Source organism: Thermobia domestica, chromosome 2, assembly GCF_964235325.1.
Source record: "Thermobia domestica chromosome 2, izTheDome1.hap1.1, whole genome shotgun sequence".
In the NCBI taxonomy this organism is placed as follows: Eukaryota; Metazoa; Arthropoda; class Insecta; order Zygentoma; family Lepismatidae; genus Thermobia; species Thermobia domestica.
In genome coordinates, this window is record NC_137455.1 from 197100893 (window position 1) to 197124574 (window position 23682).

The 23682-nt window shown below is 34.2% G+C and overlaps 1 protein-coding gene across 2 annotated transcripts in view; it reads right to left on the bottom strand.

The window, feature by feature from the left end:
• The window catches only part of LOC145678351 (protein CEPU-1-like), a 1025842-nt gene that overhangs the window by 47586 nt on the left and 954574 nt on the right, over positions 1 to 23682 (bottom strand). Inside the window, exon 8 of one of the 2 annotated variants that reach the window (XM_081748399.1) lies at positions 22312 to 22389. The exons of the other annotated variant lie outside the window; for it this stretch is intronic. Coding sequence (XP_081604525.1) covers positions 22312 to 22389 — 78 coding nt within the window. The remainder of the gene's footprint in view (positions 1 to 22311; positions 22390 to 23682) is intronic. 2 annotated transcript variants of the gene reach the window in all.

Below are 23682 nucleotides of genomic sequence, written 5' to 3' on the forward strand. Positions count from 1 at the left end.
TAATATCATTATTGCATTAGCACGTTATATTAATCTTCACTGGATATATAAATTTTAAAACACATTTTTCTGACCAGAACAAAATTAATTATTTAATAATTATACGATTTTTGTTACATTCTGGTCAGAAAAATGTGTTTTAAAATGTTATTGTGATTATCCAGAACCATGGAGTATATTTATTGGATATATAAAGTATATATAAAAGCATAAGCCAAACTTTTCCTCTGTTTGGTTACTTTCGGAGAAATTCCTAAACATAGTTACATGAGCAAGTGTACATTTTAATTCAGATTTTTGGTATATTATTATTTCACTCAGTGTTAGATTAAGGAGACAAAAAAGACAGATGTTACTTAAAAAGAAAACTAGGATGAAATGATTCCATCTATTCAGGTGTATATGTTCTATTGTCTGTGTAATCAATCTCTAAAGACCAATATACGTCTCGAAACCGCTTCTCTCCGAATTAAAAATGTTAGTATACAATTTTCAATGCAATAATGCATTTTAAGAAGACAGAATAATTATTTTCTTTAATCTTGATTAATGAGTTAAGGACATAACCTGACTACATCATAGAAATAGTACCAATAGAATATTCATTTACTAATTAATATCATATAGGTTTAATTTCTAATTTAACTATGTAGCAGCTCCTACATTGATAAATGAAAAGCTTCGTACTGCACACATTGGAACACGATTGCTTTCCATTTAAAGAGACAATCATTTTATTTACACGGATATTAAATTGAATATGTTAGCTCTTAGGTGTTATAGCTATAAGGTCTAGGACTTACCCTGATGTAAGGTCCTGAACTTCTGCTTGAACTTTTCTTCAAATTCTTTAGGTAAATTACATGGATAAAAACGGATTTCTCGTTTCTTCCTTTTAAAAGCAAAGATTTTGTCCATTCTTCGTTTAGGTACCTTTAGAAATGATTGATTCTGTTTTTGATTACGAAAATTTCAGAGTTTCTCGAAAATGTACTGGTGAACAGGAAAAAATGATGCGGTCTGGACCACTTCCGTAGTCACCTAATCTCTATCTTGACGATTTTTTTTTTATCATTTTGTTTCAGAAGTAAGTCTCAGCGGAAAAGTTTTAGACAAAACATTGAGCTTCCTTACAGCAAAAACAAATCTCCATATCTTTCTTACTTTTGCCTTGAGTCTAAAATGAGCACCAGGAGTGGGAAGGCAATTGATGCCAGGATCGTTGTATCACAAAAAAAGGAAAAAAAAAAACACGAAACATTTCCGTCCGACACTTGGGTCAATAAAGGAACATATAAGAGATACAATGAAGATCTGAGAAGTAACCCCGTACTCATATTAGAATGATGCGCTGTGTAGACAGCACAGGTTCACCTATCTTTTTTCATTTTTCCTATAATCACATAGCCTATTCAATTTTGTGCAGTGGTCTCAATATTTTTATGGTAAGTGTTTTCGAAACCATTTTTTAAATATATTGGGTAACAATATTTTTTCTCATATACTGTTTCTAAATTTTGAAATTAACTAGATTAAATTTTCTTTTTTAGCCCATATCCTAATACTACAAAATACTTGAAACATATACGAGTAATTTTCAGGCAAAGTACAAACGTAGATGCTAATTGGAATTCACTGACATTACTTGTAAATGAATTTTTCCCAAATTTGAGGCTCATCTTCCTACAGTAAGATGGAAAATGAATCTATTTTTACCGTTTCATTAACATAATTGAAAGTTCTTTAGTCCATTTTCCCGAAATAAATTTTCTTGAAGCAACATGAATTTACCGTTTCTGAAACTAAACATATAGAAATTACCCTATCACTAATATGAAAAAGCATATTGGCTCCCATTTATGAAAAGTAATTAGGGAAAATATATTGCTGCCACGCTCTGAGAATAAATTTTTCCGAAGTCACTCTGTATGTATTTTCCCAAAGCAAAGGCTAAATAGCTTTCTTGCTCTTAAATACAGGAAGTGTATATATTCGATAACACTCATTAAGTAGAAGCCCTAGTTGAGGTCTAGATTCATCATTACATGAAATCGTTAGTAAACGACAAATTCTAAAAATTAAATTTTCCTAGTCCCTTCTGAATAAATATTACTAAAATTGAGATCCTGAAAATCGATTTTTCGGCTAATACAATGGCAGATTCACTCCATTTTATAGGCAATAGACTAACAAAAGAATTAAAACCGAAAGGTATTAAAATCGAAAGGAATTAAAATCGAAAGGATAATACCTATAGTTTAACGTCATGCACTTTGCTCTACCTTCTACACTATCGCTCAGATGCTAGGAACATGTTTCCAATGACAAATAGATTAGATAAATTTTAACATTTCTTTTTAATAAAGGCGATTGTGATTATTTCATTGAATTCATTTTGAAATCGTACGGGGAGGAATATGGTGCTTACAGAAAGTTTTCTATAAGATTAACTTCATTAACGTCAATTTTTTTGTCTCAATGAAGAAGGTAGCATCCTGTAATTAAAAAAAAAACTCTTCTTACCTGCTACAAGAAGAAACTTCACTTAATTCAGGTAGACCCATATTTAGGTATTTTACACTCCATGGTAGAGATGCAAGGGCTCGGAAAAAAACCGGCTTTTTTGGAAAAAAACTCGGTTTTTTCTGCTTTGCTTTTTTGCTTCGGAAATTTTGGGCTTTTTTCAAAATACTGCTTTAAATTGATAAAACAGACTTTGTATCGCTTCTCTATAACACAAAAATCATTTAATTAGTGGTTGATGCTGATAATAATATAAAACATCGAAAATAAACTATGAATTTCGAAAAAATATTTCAAACAATTTTTCTTCAACATATTTACATTATGAATTCCACAGGATTAACCAATGTATATAATAAGAATTTTTTAACCTCCTATAAACAAAAGTAAGCAGAGTTGGCAAGAACCGTGGTTGTTTTTGAAAATGCCAAAAACCCGTTTTTTGGGGGATGTTTAAACCAGGCTTTTTTGGTTTAAACCAGGCTTTTTTGACTTAGATTTTTTGCTTTATGTATTTATATTACATATTCACAGAAATAGCCTAAGTTTGTTTCGCCTTGATGTTATTATGCAACAGCGGGGTTATGCCGGAAGAACTCCCATAAGCTTAAAGAAGTGCGGTCAGTAAATTTCTTAAGTTAAGAATCTCCCGCCCTAGCCATTGGGAAAATCCCGTCATTACTTGAAATGTAAGACAATAACGGGAAAATCCTGTTATTGCTTTGCATGTAAAATTTAAAGGTCAACGTACCATAATCAGTACGCTAAAACTGAGGTATTAAATTACAAATTTAGTACCGGTACGTAGATATCATTGAAAGTCCAATTCAAGCTAATGTTGGAAGCTACGTAGGCAATCGATAAATTTTGCCAATTTCTATCAATATATTTAAGCAATATTGGCTTCTTTATAAAACAACACGCATTTAGGCATGTAGAAATATACAATTTGGTTTGTTTCGTATATTTAGGCTTAACATCCTTACGAAATACCGAGGTTATCAAGGAGAAGACTTTCGCTTAAACTGACATCCGAACCGCTACTTGGGTTACGCATGAAAGAAGGATTGTGGTTCGACCGAGAATTGAACATGGGACACCTTGATTAAAAGGTGAAAGGGAAATAAAACCATTGCAGGTAGTTTGATATCTGGAAACGTTACCATGAAGTTCACATGATTCGCATTTTTAATCTTTTTATTTTTGTGGTTTAAACCAGTTATTAAAAAAAAAAAGTTGGTGTAAATCAGCCAACCCTAAAAGTAAACACTTCTTTTTAAAGAATACACAAATAACTAGCAAAATAGTATGTAGTATTTTTACTTCAAAATATTCCATACCCTCTTTTTGAAACAAAATAAAATTAAAATAAAACATAAGAGAAATAATTAGATTTATATGATACACTTAAAGGCTGCACATCTAGAGCTTTTGGTTCTGTATATTCTTGAAATTCTACAGTTAAGTTTTATAGAACCACCATCACAGTTTACCCAATCCTCAAGTTTTCTGAATTTTTAACAAGAGGGATTCAACATATCATTACGGAACTCCCCCCTACCCCCCCAAAAAAAGACTACGGAATATATTTAAGTTAAGCTAAATACAACTGCTCAACAAACATGACTGAGTGATTAGCTTTTGCGCTTCTATCGGGAAGTCCGGGATTCAACCAGCATTCGACCATTCTGACAAAGCTTTTCTTCATTCCATCTGTGAATGTAGAAATAGTGCGTGTACTGTGAGTTGGGCGACTTCCTTTTTTATTGTTTTTAAATCGTTATTATTACTAATTACCAGCAGTGACGGTTTTGCGAAGGTTAGGGGGGCGGTCTTTCGGACTGAAGCCCGTTCCCCAAAGTTACGGAATGTCTGCAACAAACGAAATATCTATTATTTATGCCTTTACTCATAAACTTTAAGCTCCCGTCAAATAAAAATTACGAATGTTTAAAAAAACTAAACATTAGTAAGAAACCCTTCCCAAAATACTTTTCTTAATCCGCCACTGATTCTCAGTATAAAATGATTTTTAAAGTTGTATCCGGAAGATTATTGCTAAACATATAAACGAAACGAAATATTAGTTATGCCTGTACTCATAAACTTCAAGCACTTCCCAAATAAAATTAGGACTTTTTAGGAAACGAAACAATCAGAAAAAAACCCTCCTAAAGTACTTTTCTAAATCCGCTACTGATTATTTGTATAAATTGGTATTCAAGGTTGTGTCCGGAAAATTATTGCTAAATCACTTCACAGCTACAGTATAACAGAAATGTGGAATTACGGTTTGACGGATATATTGAAAAACGTACGCTTTGACGGATAAATAGAAAAACGGGCAAGTTTAACTTTTGCGCTAGAAGCTAGAGTACTAAAAGCTCTTAGAAATGAAACACGGATGACAAACTAGAGAAGAAAAAAGATGTCGATAACTCAAAAGTTAAAATAAAGTTAAATAGCCTCTAAAATTACCCTCAAATACTACATTCTTCATGTTAGCTTTAATTCGTAAAACATGTGCTCCATCCATCTTGATGGTGTATTTCAGAGCGAAATATCACATTCAGGTCATGGAATTTTTATCTAACTATAGAATATACTATAAGAAAGCTATTTAGATAGAAAAATCATGAAGTTGAAAAAAGCCAAAATTCTCGTTTTTTTCCCAAAAAAGCCGGCTTTTTATGTGAAAAAAACCATCGATTCAAAAAAGCCGGCTTTTTTGCATCTCTACTCCATGGTCAAAAAGTGTTTTGCCTTTCTTCTCTTAAAGAATGAGTGTATCATGTTACATTGAATTTCTAACAATGGGATCGGGCGTACACAACCAAATGGACGGGTCACATTAGAAGCCAATACAGAGTAACGTCAGTCTTTAGGCCCAGGATGGTTCAGTGGTAAAGCGTTCATCTCTGGTGCGTAGGGTTCCTGGTTCGATTCCAGCCAACTTCATAGTGAAATTTGTAGTAGACAAACACCGTGGCGTGGATGTTGTCGAGATTGTCCCACTTCTTTCCCCTTTATTCAGTCAATTTCTTTCATTCTTATCACCACCGTCTCCCTTAACCTCGGTACATAATCGTGGGACTTTAAACTATAAATTTCATGTCAATTTCTCAGTTCCTAGTATCAGTTACATCTCAAAGAAAAATCTCTCTCGCACGGTGTTACTAACATTGTTTCCAGTATAGATATCCCTTAAATTACTTTTTAACACATAGCAGCAATATCTGACTTTTAAAATATGTTGCTCTGGGCCCAGGTCCCTGTGTAAATACGAAGATACTTGAAAGAATAAGTATTGGATTCTCTTTCTAGTGGGATTGGATTCTTGGATTCTCGTTGAACCTGTAGACAGACCACGGTAAAGTAACAGATTTTTAGACTGACAGAGTTTGTCACGGCAAAATTCTTGATTTCTAGGCTGACAGGCTTTACCGACACAATTAGATTGGAACTCTCATGCCAATTTCCAGGTTCAACGCAACATAGCATTATTACGATAATATATTTATTTTCCAGTCAGCTAAAACCTAGCTTACTTTTAATGGACAAAGAAGACTAGAGCTGAGGCCCTTCCGTTCCTCCCAAATGATAAAATTATGTATATGCGTTGCGTTTAGATGATTGACTCACAAGTTAGTATATCTTTAGGTATATAATATATACTATATATTATAGGTTTGTTATATACTATTAACATAGTGCTTTTGTCACCTTAATTAGTTACCATTAATATTATAAAGATTTTAAAATAACTTCAATCCAATAATATTGGTTATTAATAATATCAAAAGCTATATTGTTGTTTCTTATAATGTGCTTCATTAAATTCTATGACAACCACAGAAGTACGAAGGAAAAATCATTCGAGTCAACTCCTCAACAATATTTGAATTAAAATGTTTCAATATAATTTTCGTGCCTATTGTGAGAGAGTACACTTAATCAACTACTTTTGCGCCTAATTTTACAACCCTTCCTGCTAAGAAATGTCGTCAATATGAGATTATGGGCTGTATTGAAGAAAAAGGTAAGATTATTTTGAATGAATAGTACAATCAGTATATTAGTTGTTATGTTTTGAAACAGTTGAAAAATGAATATACTAGCTCTATACATATGCTAATTTCTACATAATACTGAAACAAGTTGACTTAGATTAACATTTTTCTTTTAAAAATTCACTAACACTATTTCTCTGTAGATTACTAAAAATTATATTCCAAGTTCAAGTGATTTGATCAACTTTTTTTTAAAAAAAAATGGAATAAAATATTTCAGTTTACTGTCTCACAATTATGTTATTTAAGCTAAAGAAGACGGATGATCAAGGCAAGTGAATGATGATTGAATATAATGGTGATAGTATGAAAATGTAGGAGGAAACTGGAGTACTCTCAGAAAGCACAGGGACACGAAGTTGTCTACCATAATTTAGTTGGACCGGTAATCAATTAATTTTCAAAAGAACATGAAGGGTGTGTAAATCCACTTTGGTGAAAACTACTCGGAAATCTAGAGTTTTGAGTTGCAGCAATGGGTTCAGAAAGAGAGTTAAGAGAGCACAAAACAACTGGAAGACAAGACGCAGAGAAATCTAGCCTGTTTCTTATCTTACGTTGACCGTTTCATATTTTCGACTTATAGCAGTGGCATCGTTGTTGTTTCTTCTTAAGTTCAGACACCGAATGACTGCTGTGAATTATTTTTACAAAAGTTTTCAGTCACATACGATTAGGGTCAAAAGAAAAATACCAAATAACGTTTTGGGGTGCAGAAGAGAATTTAGAAAATCACACGTTTCTTTACGTATACAAATACATTTGTTTGAAGTTTGCGCTGAGATTTCCGGAAACCTAGTATTAGGAAATTGCAATATGTTGGAAATTGTTATATTTGTCAAGTATATGTGTTCAATATACAAGTAGTTTACCAACTAAGAATGATTTGTTTTTCTGTTTACAAGAACACCCCTTTGGGGATCCTATGGTACAATTTGTATCATACGCGTTTTTCATGGTACATTGCATTGTTTCTCTTCTATTTGAGCTTTTTCGTCCGGGTTTTTTTTTGTTTGTTTTTCAAGTTCAGAGGCATTGTAGAAGACATTACGTATGGTTTCAGACCTTCCTGTGTCCAGACATAGGAGGTGATGACGTCATAAATCAAAAATTTATTTTTTCATTTACTAAGCCTATGTTCAATATTTTTTGGCGGGCTTATTTTTGCACGTAGAAAATTGAAATTTTGCACAAGCATTCAGTCCACCGAGTAGTATTTACCAGATTTTTTTAAAAATTGTGAGTTGAAACAGGGGGGAACCAGAGGGGCAAAGGGTTGAAAAAAGCGATATTTTTACCCCAAAAATCCCATTTTCCAGGATTTTCCCGCCTGACATACACGATGGGGACGCGGGAGTCATACCGTCTGAAAGGCAGTTCCATTCTGAAGAGAATGACGGTCCAATCATTATTCCTAGGGTAATTAGGGACGTCTCAGGGAATTTTTAAAAAATATACTTCTATATAGGGAAATATGGGACATGGTCGGTATACTTTTTTTGGCGGGCTTACTTTTGCACCTAGAAGATTGAAATTGTGCACAAACATTCAGCGCACCAAGTAGTATTTATCAGATTTTTATCTGATCTCTGCATTAAAACAGTGGGGGTCCAGAGGGGGGGGAGTTGAAAAAAGGGATTTTTAGACCAAAAAATCCCGTTTTTCACGATTTTCCCGCCTCACATACATGATGGAGACACGTGAGTCATACCGTCTGAAAGGCAGTTCCATTCTGAAGAGAACGAGGTCGAATTATTATTCGAAGGTAATTAGGGACGTCTCAGTGAATTTTTTTCAAAATATACTTCTGTATAGGGTAATATGGGGCATTTTCTGAATTTTTTGGCGGGCTTATTTTTGCACCTAGAAGATTGAAATTGTGCACAAACATTCAGTTCACCGAGTAGTATTTAACAGATTTTTCAGATTTCTGTGTTAAAACAGGGGGGTCCAAAGGGGCTAAAAGTTGAAAAAAGGGAAATTTAGACCAAAAAATCCATTTTTTCGGGAATTTCCCGCCTTAGATACATGATGGAGACGTGTGAATGGTACCGCCTGAAAGGCAGTTCTATTCAGAAGAGAATATGGGTGACACATGACTCTAGGGTAATTAGGGATGGCTCAGGAATTTTTTTCCCTGAGATCATAGTGTTTTGTGGTCATTTGGGGCATTGTGGGAATTCTTGATAAAATTTCTCCCGCGCTTAGTATTCAAGATAGAAACTTAAAATTTGGCACACACATTCAGTATACCAAGTACTATTTCTCAGATTTTTTAGATGGCTATGTTCACACAGGGGGGTCCAGGGGGGGGGCCAAATTGCGAGAAAAAAATTTTCCCTCCGAAATTTTCCCTTTGACATCATTTTCCCCGCTTCTGGTATATGGTATGAGCATGCAAGTGGCACCATTTGAAAGCCAGCTCTATTCTGAAGAGAATGAGGTGTGAACCATGATCCTGGGATAAATAGTGACGATGCAGTAGCTGCTTGACTGAAAGTCTAAAAAATAGCCCAAAAAGCCGGTATCCGGAAAGGGTGAGAAAATCTGTAAAAAATGAATTTAACCACACAGCGTTTTCGTGCTATTATTTATTATAAATAATATATTTTAGGCCCTATAGAGTTTAAAGCAACAGCAATGTGTCTGTCGATTGAGTGCTACATTTAGCAATGATGGCCCATACAAGACAAGCATTTATCGTTGGTCTTACAAAATTTTGTTTCGCCACGATAGCATCAGTGACAGAATTCCTTAAGTTCACCCAGCAATAGTCATAGGGCAAGAGAAAATTGACACTATGCGTGAGCTATTAAATGTGACAGTCGTGTGAGATACCGTGAAATTTATGCATATTTAAGTATTGGCATGATTCACATGCAAACAATTATTTATGATTAATTATTTGATAAAGTTGTTCTTATTTGATCCCCTACATTTTCTCATGAGCAAAACGATGCCTGTGTAATGTGGTTAAGAACTGTTCTCAAACGATTCAAAGAAGATGCTTCAAAATATATGCAACATCATCATAGGTGATGAAATGTGGATCCATTCGTATGAATCCAAAACCAAATTGTTGATTAATTCATCGGAAAGCCTGGTCACATCTGTACTATTGCCTTGAAGAATCGTTAAGGTTGATGGGCATACTATTATTTGTTTGCCTGAAGTACTAAAAACACTTGGATCCTACAACCCCCAAACATCGCAAAATTTTGCCAAATGCCAATATTAGATTAATTAAGATGTGTTTAAATCAATCCCAATGGATGCTCTATGACCTTTCACATTCGGAATGGCTTAAAACAAGGAGATGTGTTGTCGCAATTATTATTCTATTTCATTCTGGATTACGTTATAAGGAAAATGAAAGATAGAAAACACGCCCTAGAACTGAATGATATTCACCAGACTATGGCGTACTTTTGATGTAAATAAGAAAGGGATGATAAGAGAATAGGGGCATGGATTCGGAAGTGAATACATAGAAAATTAAATATATGGACATTTGCCGTAACCATAATGCTGCAAATTATTAATGCGTTGAAATATCAAATAATACTGCCGACAAAGTGAATACTTTCAAATATCTAGGATCAACATTGATTAAAACTATGTCCACAAAGGAATTAAATGTCGAAATAAAGCAAGGAATGCGTTCTATTATTCGCTCCACACTATGTTTTCTTTACAAATTTTGTCGAAGAACTTGTAGTTTAGAAACTTTAAAGCAATAGATTTGTCTATTATACTCTATTATCGCGGAACACTGTCGCTTACTTTGAAGGAAGAACGCAGACCGAAAGTTTTTGAGATTAAAATATAACAATATTTGAACTCTAAAACAACGGAATGGCGGAAACTTTATAACGCTGAACTACATAATTTATACTATTTAACAAACATTGTTAGGGTCATCAAGTCTAGGAGGCTCTGGTAAGCAGATCATGTAGCTAGAATGGAAGAACGTAGAAACGCTTTGAAAATTTTAACTGGAAACCTAATAGGGAAAAGACCATTAGAAATGCCTAGACGCAGGTGAGACGACAATATTAGAATGGATATTGCAGAAATAGGAATACAAAGTAGACACATGGTCAAGTTGACGGAGGACAAAAATTAATGAAGAGCTGTTGTGAATAAACTGTTGAATCTCCACGTTCCACAGGCTATAGCGTTAGGTAGTTCGCTTAAGTTGAAACTAAGAGCATGATAGGAACAACTCTAGAATGAGAAGAATTATCCACTCTCACTAGGGATCGAAGCTGAGTCGCCCGGTGAAAAGATTATCGTCTAACCGATGAGGTAACCACGACTGTAACAATACAGTGATCTAATAGATAATATAGACAGAGGCAGTAGCGGATTTAGGGGGGGCTAACGGGCTGAAGCCCCCCCCAAAATCATGTTTCAAAAATTCAGAATAAGCAATGAAAGTACAAACGGCTGACAATGTAAACTTACGTACATATATTCCATTCAATAATTATTATTTTTCCAAATATATTTCATTAGTTTAACACGCAGTAAGGTCCATTATATTTTCAAGGGCTACTTTAGACAAGGCTACGGGATCCTATGTAGAGTTGTTCTGACGCATGATTAGTGCCATACTAAAGAGTTCGATTAACATATGTTTCCTGCAGTAGTCACACTTTTATTATCATGCTAATCACACTTTAAAACGATTCTGCATAAGGCTCTACGGTGTCTACTTGCTACGTAACTGAGTAGACCCAGCGTCCGTAAAGGAGGAGGAAAAGAATTACGCTTACCGTTCGTAGCACGCAGAGTCGCAGAGTTACATTCCGTGTTACATTCGGAGTTCGGCAGTGGCTGTTATAGTGGGTGTCTCGTGTCTGATGGTGCTCCGTGAGGAAGAAGGTTAAGTGGGCCTTGCTATACACCTACACTACACTTACACTTTCTGTTACATTTACACGTACACACATTCCCTTCTTTTTTACACGCTTTCTTTTTCATTTTATACCTCCCACTTACCCTTAATATTTTGCCCTGTTCATCTTGGCTTTTCGCCCTCTTTCCCTGTCTGAACTTCTTTCGCGATTTTGACCTTTCCCTGACTGACTATTTTCCTGATTTGTGTCATTTCTTCCCGATTGTTTCCTGTATTTTATTCTATTTTGCTTTTGAATAATAAATCCTCTGTTTAAGGTACACATTTGACCATTTAGCATTTGTAGCATATATGACTAGTGAGTTGGTGCACCTACCTATTTGACTGATAATAGTCATAAGACAAGACAAGAGTTACATTCCCGCCACTCGAAAGGATTATATGTTTTTGTTTGAGCTTTCTGTTCTTTAAGATGTCGAAGCATAAACAAATTGAGTTAAAATTATTTTTAATCAAGACTGAAAAAAAGAAAAAAGCAAGTGGTGAAGAAGAACGTTTAGGTAATGATTCTTCCAGTGCTTCTTGTGAAACTATTCCAACTGGACTCACAGCTGCAGTGCAAGGTAAGATAAGCAGCTCTGACTTAAAACACTGTTCTGCAATGGACGACATTGGGAGTTTTGTAGGACAACGTGTAATTACAAATGAAGAAAAATACCACATTTTCACAAAAACATGGACACCAAATTCAAACTATCAATTTCCACTTGTCCTTGAGTCCGGTCAGAATCGTAAATTCAATATAAAGTGGTTAACCGATTTCCCTTGGTTGTCATATAGTAGAAAGAATGAAGGTGCATACTGTAAGGTGTGTGTATTGTTTGGACCGGACGAAGCAGGATAAAAACGAAAAACTCCTATCGGGAATTTAGTGAGAACGCCGTTGAAAAAATATAAGCATGCGCTGGAAGTGTTTCGGGAACATGCAGGCAATGCTTATCACAAAAGTGCTATTGAAAAAAGTGTCAATTTTGTAAGAACTTTTGAAAACCCTGAACTTTCAATTGATGTATTGCTCAATGCTGAAGCCAAAAAAAGAATAACTGAAAACAGAAAGCGACTGATTCCTATTGTCAAAACCATAATGTTCTGTGGTCAGGAAAATCTTCCTCTTCGTGGTCATCGTGATGACGGAATAATTGTACTTGACAAAGATACCAAAACAAATGAAGGTAAATTCAGGTCACTGCTAAGATTTCGTGTTGATGCGGGGGACATAGAACTTGAAAAGCACTTGAAAACAGCGCCAAAAAATGCCACATTTATTAGTAAGACTATCCAAAATGAATTAATCCAGTGTTGTGGTAATATCATTGCAAAAAAAATCGCAAATGAAATACAAAAGTCGAAACTCTATTCTGTGATTGCCGATGAGACAACAGATGCCAGCTCAACTGAACAATTGTCTGTGTGCATTCGTTATCTTGACATTGACTTATGTAAAGTGAAAGAAATGTTCTTAGGTTTTGTTCAAGTTAATGATATCACAGGTGAAGGTCTTGCAAAAAGTATTTTGAATAAATTTTCAGAACTAGGTTTAGATCTGTGTAACTTACGAGGGCAGTCATATGATGGTGGAGTCAACATGGCAGGAAAGGTAAAAGGGGTACAGAATAGGATCCGGGAACAAAACGTTGGCAATATATATGCATTGTGCTTCTCACCAGTTAAATTTATCTTTAACACACGCTTGTTCTGAACCAAGTATTAGAAATATGATAGGTACAGTGACAGAAGTAGTAAACTTTGTGCGGGACTCAGCCCAACGAATAGAAATGATGGCAAATTTAATCATCAGTGAACATCCTGAAGAAAAGAGGCACAAACTTAAAACTTTGTGTGAAACTCGTTTTGTTGAACGCCATGATAGCATTATATTTTTTCTTCATGTGTTTGATTCTGTTATTGCATTTTTAAATTGTGTAGATGAAAAAGTGCCATCGATAAAATCCGCTGGACTCCTGTCGTCTACTATGAGATTTGATTTTATTGTTGCACTTAACATTGTAGGCACAGTGCTTGGTCTTACTCTCTCACTTTCTCGCCAACTTCAGAATCCCTCTGTGGAGCTTCACCAGTGTTACACAATGATAGATAATATTTTGCATCTGCTTAAGGAGTACCGTAATGACAATGAACATTATGATACTATTTTTAAAAAAGCAGAGGAAATAGCAAAGCAAAATGGTGTTGTAATAGCATGTCCTCGTACAGTTAAAAGACAGGTACACAGATCTAGTGTAGAAGCATCAAATCCTCAAGAGTTCTACAGAAGGAATGTTTACCTTTCATTTTTGGACCACCTTATAAATGAATTGTCTTCCAGATTCTCTTCAGTTCAATCTGATATTCTCCCCCTTTTTAAACTGTTACCAGCCTTTGTGAAAGAAGTTAAAGAAAATGATGTGGTTGAATCTGCTCGCAAATACCTGGAAGATTTTGATGATTGTGAAGTTGCACTAAAAAGTGAAGTGGCTCTTTGGCGTGAGCATTGGAAAAATAAAAGCAACCCACCTAACAGTGCAATAGAAGCATACAGTGACCCACTTACAGTGTTTTATCCCAATATAAAGAAACTTCTTCACTTGCTATGTGTTCTACCTGTTACAGCATGTTCTGCTGAAAGGAGCTTCTCCACTTTAAAATTGGTTAAGTCATATCTGCGGACAACAATGAGTGAAGATAGACTAAATGGACTTGCTCTAATGAACATTCATAGAGAAAATGTTTCCATTAGTGTTGAAGAAGTTATAGATCATTTTTCTCAATTGCATCCTCGACGAATGCAATTGTTATTCCAGTAAACCAGGTAAGATTAAATTAAACAGTATTGCATTAGGCGTAAATGTTGTTACTTCTTCATTCTATTTTGTATAAATATATTTGTTACAATGAGGTTGTACACCGTTTGTAGTTCCTTATAAGTATGGTTCCTTAATGTAGCGTGTTTAGCACCATGTATAAATAATTTAGAAAGGTTTTTCTTCAATCGAACTAACTCATGTTGAAAAATGCTTATCCAAGCCCCCCCAAAAATATTTCCTGGATCCGCCACTGGACAGAGGTACTCACTGTGAGAAAATTCATTATGGAAAATTTAGTTAGCCATTAAAATTTTTGTAAACAGTACATCTTCGTAGTCTAAACATTTCTGTATGGTCGGTACAACACTTTTAATGAAGGGTAAATGTTAAAGGTGGAAAGCTTTTGCAGATTAATTATTGACATAATTTAAAAATAGATGTCGCTTTTTTGGGGATATAGATCAGAATTAATTCGAGGAATGGTTTATGGACTTTAGGAGGAAGGAGCGATGAATATCACGACCTAAATGAGTAGAATCTTATCTTCTGATTTGTTGTTACTACAGTTCTGATTGTCATTAAAATTTTATTCGTATGACCCTATTACTATTAATAATAAGATTGCTTTCTATATATGGAAGTAACATGTGCGTATTTTCTGCACCGTTTTTGCAACTTGTTAGTTGGAAACATTTGTTATAATGCTTCGAGCAACTCATTGAAGTTGGAGATTTTCTTCTTCTTGTGTGATTTTGAAATCTAAGCGAACATCTGCTTTCCTTCGGGGACGTAGGGTAAAAATATTCCCTTTCCCCCCCACCAAAAGTGCTTTCCCTTAGCTTCTCTCTTTCTCTGTCTTCATCGAGACCGTTAAAGTTGTAGCTAGCGTTCGATGTGCGCAAGTGCCGCAAGGAAAAATGGTGACCAAAGAGAATTTGAAATGAACATCGCAATTAATGCTAAGTGGGATCTGGAGTCTTTTCATTAAGACCAGACGCGTATACTTTTACATCGTCTTTTCTCCTTCTCTTTCGCTTGTGTATGTGTTTCTTTTCCTTCTGGTGTTCCTTTTCATTTTTCCTTATCTTTCATCCTTCTCTTATTCTCTGGGTTCTTTTTCTTCATTTGCTCCAATCTTCATTTACTGTTACTGAGAAGCCAAAGAGTGGTTTTGCAGACTGATACCACCAAGGAACCGATGGTTTCGTTTCTTGTCTATCTTACTTTTCTCTCAATCTTCCTTTTGTTGCAGCAGTTTTCCACAAAGAAAAACCAGATATTAATCTCATTTTGTGTGAAGTTTACTAACGGACTCTTCTACTGTAAATGTAATTTGCAATGTTCCATATGTGAATGTCAAAGCTTGCTAAACATACGTACATATGTACTAAACGAATAATTTGTGTGGGGGAATAATTAGGCAAGTAAGAAATTAGCACAAATCAGAACAAATGAATAACTTCAGTAATCTAGAAAGTGCAGAGGTTCATAATAGCTACAGATAATCACCAATGCGACGAATGTTTGTCTCGAATAATGTGAGATATACACTAAACGGAAGTTTGCTGTTACACTATCCCTGAAGATCCAGAAAAAAGCCAAGAATAATTCCAACCTAATAGAAAAATTGGAAGATTTTCTCAATTCACATTCCTATATAGTAAGTTTGTGCGATAAAATAGATAAAGACCAGAAGAAGATGTTTGAATATTTCTCTGTTTCTCCAGATAATAAGTTATAGTACAGAAAATACATTTTGTATAATAATAATAAATTGACATAGTGAACGAGACAAATTAAGTAAACTTTTTCTCCCTAAAATTGAATATATGCACCATGTTTTCGCTTAAAGAAAGTTGCCAAGATTTCAGAAATCCTGATTTTGGTACATTAATAGTGACTATGTAATCTTTAAAGAATTATCTGTGTATCTTATTTGTAATACGCACAAAAATGATTTCTGAACAACAGAATGAATATTAAGAAAACTATCGTTCCAAAAATATCGTTTGTTGAAGTTTACGTGTTCTTATTTACTGTATATTCACCCTGAACATCTCTCTCCGAGTCTTCTACTTAATGGAAGACAGAAAAAAAGAATTTATCAGAATAATATGATTTGTATCAATAATTTATAATCAAATTCAACTGCTATTCTCAACTCTTCTCTTGTAGGAGCCACGGTGGCTCATTGGTAGAGCGCTTACCTCTGGTGCGTGGGGCCCGTGGTTCCATCTCCAACCAAGTAAGTATGTGGTGGACAACATTGTACTCGTAGGTTTTGTCCGGTACTCCCGTTTCCTCTCACTTTCTCATTCCACCAATTCTTCCATCATCATTCAGTTGCTTTAATTATCGTCTTCCTTAGCCTGAATGACATAATCGTGGGACCTTAAACTCAAAACTTTCATTTAATTTTCCTTCTGTTGTAATGAGTTGACGCATTGAAAAACATCAAAATCCCAATTTTTATTATGGTAAGGGCATTCAGAAAATTACCTGATGGGTAATAGTAAGTTATTTCCCACACTTAACCATATTCAAACTATTGGGAACATCAAAGAATACTATTTTTTCCTTAGTCTGTAATTATTTAATGTTTAGAAAATACTATTTAGTGAAATAACCACTATTTTTCATAAGTTCACCCTTGTCAGATTATGCCGTAGGCTTAGATGACTAACTGAGGAAGAATAGGTACCGGTACCACTTCAGAAATATGTATCAGACTTACTCAATGGTACAGTGCATTTAATTTCAAACATATTCCAAAATATAGATATGTGAAATAAAAGAACATAGATAGTATACATAATATCCTGCAAATGAAAGCTGTATCTATGGTTGAGAATCATGTCCAACTTCTTTAATGCACGTTCTCAAATGTTTTACCATCTTCACATGGAGCGTTCTTGTCTTTATATTCTGATGGCAACAGTAATTTGATTTTTCAGCTCTTGCGAGGTGTATTGATTTTGCTTGTAAATTATTTCTTTGAAAGAATCCCACAAAAGCCATAAATAACTGATGAGAAGTTATCGTGTTATTTCTGATAATAGTTCTTTAGAAATAATCATATCGCCAAAGAAGTCCCTTAATATTGCCATGTATGAATTTTCTTATAGCAAGTTGCGTTGTTTTCTTGTATTAGCACTGATGGCCATCATGTTCGAACATAGCAACAAGCTCCATCTCAATGTTTTGGAAACCCTTACTAAACTATCCTCTATAAGCATACGCACAACAATAAAACAAATAACAAATATTTTCAACATAAAGGAGAAATATCTTAATTGCGGGGCCAGTTTTAAGCTGAATATGCAGTATGTTGTATTTAAGAAAAGTAAGGAAAGAAATATTAACTGAATATTGCTAAACTAAAAACAACATTTACTCATAACACAACCACTTATGAGTAATAGTCAGTGTTAGAGTTTCGTCAATATATCATTGATATTTCAGACATATTATGTGATAATTGGTAAGATAATGTGTGTGATACAGGACTGATGTATCGCCGAAACCGTTTCACTGTTTTGCAATTAGCAGTTGTTGCCTCGCTGATATTTTTATTTTGGTAGAAATCTTAAAAGATATATTTAATTTCTAAAGCAATTTTCTTGAAAGAACAAACAAATGGGATAAAACTGAAGTTAATGACATCATTTCATTATATTTAATTAACAACGTAATTTCAATGAATTAAACGAATTTTAACATATGACAACCATATTCTCTAAAAGCGTATCGAGGAGAAAAATAAAATGAGTAATAAGTGGTGCAATATACATATTTTTAAAACCCTTTCCTGCCCAGCAGTTTCAGTGTGAAACCACTGTTTTAACACTTTTTTCCGTGCAGCATAGTGGATTTAGAAGGAAACGATCTTTTAGTATGAACTTTGCAAGTCATCTAAGGACAGAAGTTTAAATTATTTCCAGGATTTTCATTCGCGCTGAAACTGTATAGAAAATTGACTTTGAAAGTTTGTTGCTTTCTTTCTCTTCATAAATTCATTCTCTGGGAAACAAAGGGTTAAAGTAATTATACTGAAAATTCAGATACTCTGCAAAGAAAATACTGCACAATGCAAGTACATATAGCTACATATTGAAAATAAAATTCTTCTCTAATAAATAAAGGACTTTAGCAGATAGTTCATTTTATCATATTTTATAACAACTGAAATCATAAAAGACGGAGGATTTTTTTTAAAAAATCTTTATTTACAATGATCATACTGTAAGTGTCAATCTGTGTGGTTGTAAATCCATACGTCATACAATATATGTATGGATGTCAACTCACATATATATTTATCTCATTAATTTGTTATTTCTTTCGATAACTTTCAAAAATAACGAACAAATATAATAGTTACCTTTTTAATATGTGTTATTACAAATCACATAATGAAATTTATAATACCTAAAAGTTCTATGGTTAATGAGTCAAGATGTATAAGACGCTCAGGACATGTCACTTTTAAAGGAAGTATGCCAAGACTGCATTAAGTTCTAGTGAGGAGAGAAGTGGAAATGTCAAGAAAAAGTACGGACGAAAATATGAAGCCGCGTGTTTCATAGAGGAGTAATAGAAGTCCAGATTTGATAGCTAGGCAACAATTAGAAAAATGAAGACCATTTGTTTGTCTTTGAAGTATATGCTCTGATATTTCTTTTACAGCTCTGTGTAACTATAAATCAGATTGAAGTTACATTTGGATAATCGATTTCTTGTGAACAAATCATAACCCTTCATACAGGAAAGCCCGATTATTAAAGTAGACTTCGCTTATTCAAAACATACGAAAAGACATGACCCGTGATATTTCTGAACTATATAACACTTTAAAATACGTCGACAAGCCAGCACAATGAATCCTTTCTTGGAATAGATTTTTTTCAATGATTTCAAAATTTAAATTTTTCATAATCAACTACAGATAAACTGTCCATTCATTATTCGAAAACGAAGTAATCCATAAAACTTAGAAAATGAAATCAAATAATCAAATGAAGAGATGTCGAATGTATTGCAAACAATAAAATTAATTGGACTAGACACTTATTGAAATGCATAAATATGCAGCAAAACATTTAATCGTCACTAAATTTTGCTAATTTCTCTAATTCTACACGTTAGTTAATAATATGATACATAAAGAGGTAAATTATATTTGTGAAATGAATAATTGGAAGAAACGTAACTTACTATAGTAATACAAAATTTAGAAACCAACGGGAAATGTCATTTCTTCATCATGAAGAATGTTAGATGTGAAGTTACTTTGATAACATTGAAGTATAAATTGCAATGTTCACATTTCCTTATTTAGTGAATAATTTAATATTATTATGTTGTAGTCTATTTATTGTTACTATAAATGCGTTACTTTGACGCTGTTTCTCAAATTTAATAGTTTTATATTTTTCTATTACTGATAGAAAGTAACCATATTTCGTGTAAACAAATGAAAAGATTTTGCACTTCTAATATTTGTGTATAGGAATATACAATGTCATGTTACAAAAAAAATATATTTTTACTTTCTTATAATTTTATTTGTTCTTTATTATTTGATTGTCTTTAAATGCTTGAAACATTTAAATGCTTGTAATTGCATTAACTCATACTTTCTAGATTATACATGTTGGATTCGGACATTCTCAACTCTGAGGCCATATGAGATAGGGTTTAACACTTATGAGAGAGAAAAGAATGTATTTACTCTCAGTAGGTATCAACCTCAAATCTTCTGCGCGAGAGGCAATAAGTTAACTATGCAGCAACAATGAAATTTTGTTGTTGATTTCACAGTTAATAACATAACCTGTTCATTCTACAAACTATCAGATATGTGGGCGATGGTTCAAGTTTGATCTTGAATCCTTTATGATCAATCACAAAGAAAAATAACGAAAGTATAATTCTGAAACTCGAAGTAAATATACATGTATATTTTGATGTGAAATATGTTCGATTGCAGTTCGATATTCTTTTCAAATACTGGAGGTATATGGAATATGAAAGAAGCTCACATGAAAGAAGCTCGGCGTGCTAATGTTGGATACTGACCGAAGGAGTAGGAAAATGTAAACACTGATTCCTGCATGCTACAAAATATGCTGAAAGTGACCTCTGTTATAATCGAGATATTTCTCCTCAAGTTGTAACATATTAGTTGACATCGTCTTGCCTCTTCACGGGTGAAGCTCAGATAGTGTGGGTAATGTTTTTCTCCAGTTAAGTGAGTATGTCGATGTTATTTGCATATACGTTCCGCCTTAAGATTCTCTAAAGATTAAAATCAAAGGACAAATGCGAAAAAATAAGAGGGACACATCTCCTTGCTCACTGTGTACTCTTCTGTAAATAACATACACTAACATCAGAGATTTGTTCGAAGTGAGGAATGTGGCTCCACCATGTTGGAAGTAAGAGCATAGTTTTCTAATGATGTCAATTCCTCGCAAGAATCCACCGATAAGTTTCACTATTTACTGTTGATTCAAGGAACACTGGGCTCATAACAGGTGTACCTGAAACTGCACTTGGGTCACATTTTTCGTAATGGTGGGGTGTTTCCTTCATTTTGATTCCCAACAGATCAGTGCCGCGTACTCTGTGAATTCATGTAACTCGATAAATAGAACTACGTTTCCCCGAATATAAAGTTCAGCAGAGAACCCTAACATACATCCCCAACTACTGCGAGTAACCAATTATGGTAACTAAACTGGCTTACTCGACGCGGTTTCAATTTTAGGGGGCCGCGGTGGCTCAGTGATAGAGCGTTTACCTCTGGTGCTTGGGGTCCCGGGTTCGATCCCAGCCCCCGCCAAGTGAACTTTGTGGTGGACAAACACCGTGTGTGTGGGTTTTCTCGAAGTTCTCCCGTTTCCTCCCACTTTCTTCATTCCACCATTTCATTCATTATTCATCATCACCGTCTCCTTTAGCCTAACCGGCATAACCGTGGGACGTAAAACTCAAAGATTTAATTTCATTTCCATTCATCTCTTATCATCACCGTCTCCTTTAGCCTAACCGGCATAATCGTGAGACGTAAAACTCAAAAATTTCATTTAATTTCATTTACGGTTTCAATTTCAGAAACATTAGCACATCTGACGCTTTGGTCTTGACACAAGGACCTGCTTGTTTTCCAGGCTTTGTGTTATTCGCTGCTAGACAAATTCTGCTGTTCGAACACAATTTGGTTTCTACCTACTCACATTTGCTACAGACTCAGTTTGATGTTTTTGCGCCAAAGTTTCTAACAGCGTTTTGCAGCTGTTTTTGTGCCTAGGGTACTGACGGTAAATACCTCTTTTGTGTCTTTAATTTATCTCATCCGCATATATTTTCCCACTATTACTTTGTTGCTGGGCGGAAAATATCATCTTCTTTACTTGTTTACCAGAACTCAATAGGCATTGAATTCCTACTAAACTACTGCTATATCCTCAGAGCAATGCCCCGCAAGGTGCCAAACAACTCTGCATCTTGTAGCACACAGATGCCAGCTTAAATTACTCAGAGATTTAAACACAATTATTTATTCATCTCTGAAATTAGCCTGCAGTGTACTTTTATGTGGTCACCCTATATTTAAAGTGAGAAAAAATAATGAATCTAATTTACAATCTGAATAGACTTTTGACAAAATGGTTAACATTTTAAACAGGACCAAACATTTGCACAAAGTTGAATACAAAAGAAGTACAAGAACCTTCAAAAGAAAATGAAATTCCCATAATTTCAAAAATATTTAAGAATGTGTTGCATATGCCCCCTCTAGATTATTCATGCTAAATTCTAGAGTATGTGGAGTTTAGGATACCAACGTTTGAGATAATAGAATTATAAAATTCAAGAATAAGGAAATAAACAGAAAATAAATATAGTGTAAAAAAGTGATATGTAATAATGAAATTGACAGTTGTTACGAGAGTTGATGTTCTTTAAATGGGTAAGTAATGTAAATTACCTTTGTCTGTGAGGCTGACAGTGAGAGAACTAGGATTCCGATAGAGGGAGTTGTTGTCTGTCTTATCCCATAATTGATCTGAAAGGAAAGAAAGAAGATAATGTACATAATATTGTTACTGTTATAACAGTCAGAAGTAGTTTTAGACAGAATACAAGGAAAGATGTGTAATGTTTTTTTTGCAACAAATTGAAAATTTAAAGGTTTTTGTTAAAGAAAGAGAAGGAAACGATAATTACAAGATGTGTTTCTTCCATAGAGCCAAATGCAAATAACTAACCCTCTCATGCATACTGGCCTCATATGGGGACAAATATTTAACAGACCCTTCCTTATCCAATTAAAAGCAGAATTTTCTGTAAATGCACGAGTGCCTTGTAGAAGAACAGGAGAGCATCGGTGAGAAGTTACAAGGCGGCAGCACCTCTCGTTTTGGTGATGCAGTTGATGTAATATGTGAAAACGCGATTGAATGCGTGTTGAGCATATGCTAGTAAATTATATTTTTTCCAGCGATTGGAATCATTTTTTCAGGTAAATATTTTTTTTAGTTTGTTACTTTGGTGTAACTTTATGAGATAGTGCTGTTATTTTGAACAAATGTATTATATAAAACTAGATAATAGCGACAAAAGACGTGTCCTCGAGTGAGGACGTTATGCAGCTGCGGTTTCAAAATTTTCTGGTTGTCATTATATTGCATACGGAAATATTGCATCTTGCATGTTTTATTTCCATCTTTATGATTCGAAACTGTAAACATTGGTAACATGAAACGAAGTAAGGTCAAAATTATATAAGTCTGTGTTTTTTAAAATTTCTTTTTTCATTTAATTGAGATCACATTACGAAATGAGATGTACAGAACTATTACTTTACAAAGTTGACCTGTTACCATATATAAATCCGTAACTCAATTTTTGAATAAATATGAAGGTAGGTCGGTCGATAACGCTTCTGACTACAAGGCTAAATTGTGCTAAGGGGCAGTTCAAATATTATACGTAATCATAAACTTTGCTATTTTTGAGCAATTCTCCCTTCCAATAAAAAGTAATCAAACATGAGACCCCCTAATAATAACAATACTTTTCAACCATAATATATTTTTTTTGAATATCACTGAAAAGATAGGGATATCACTAAGTTGGACTAGAACCTGAATTGATTGATTGATTAGGAAGGTATGGGAACGTCAGCCTCAAGGCCATGTGTCCCATTCACCATTATCACGGCTGCTCCAATACGAACTGCAATAATAAAATTCAAGGAAATGTTAAAACGAATCAATCCGAAAGCGCTGCGAAACGAAAAAGGAAAATCATAAATTAAAGATAAAAGAATAAATGTATAGAATAAAATAGATAACGA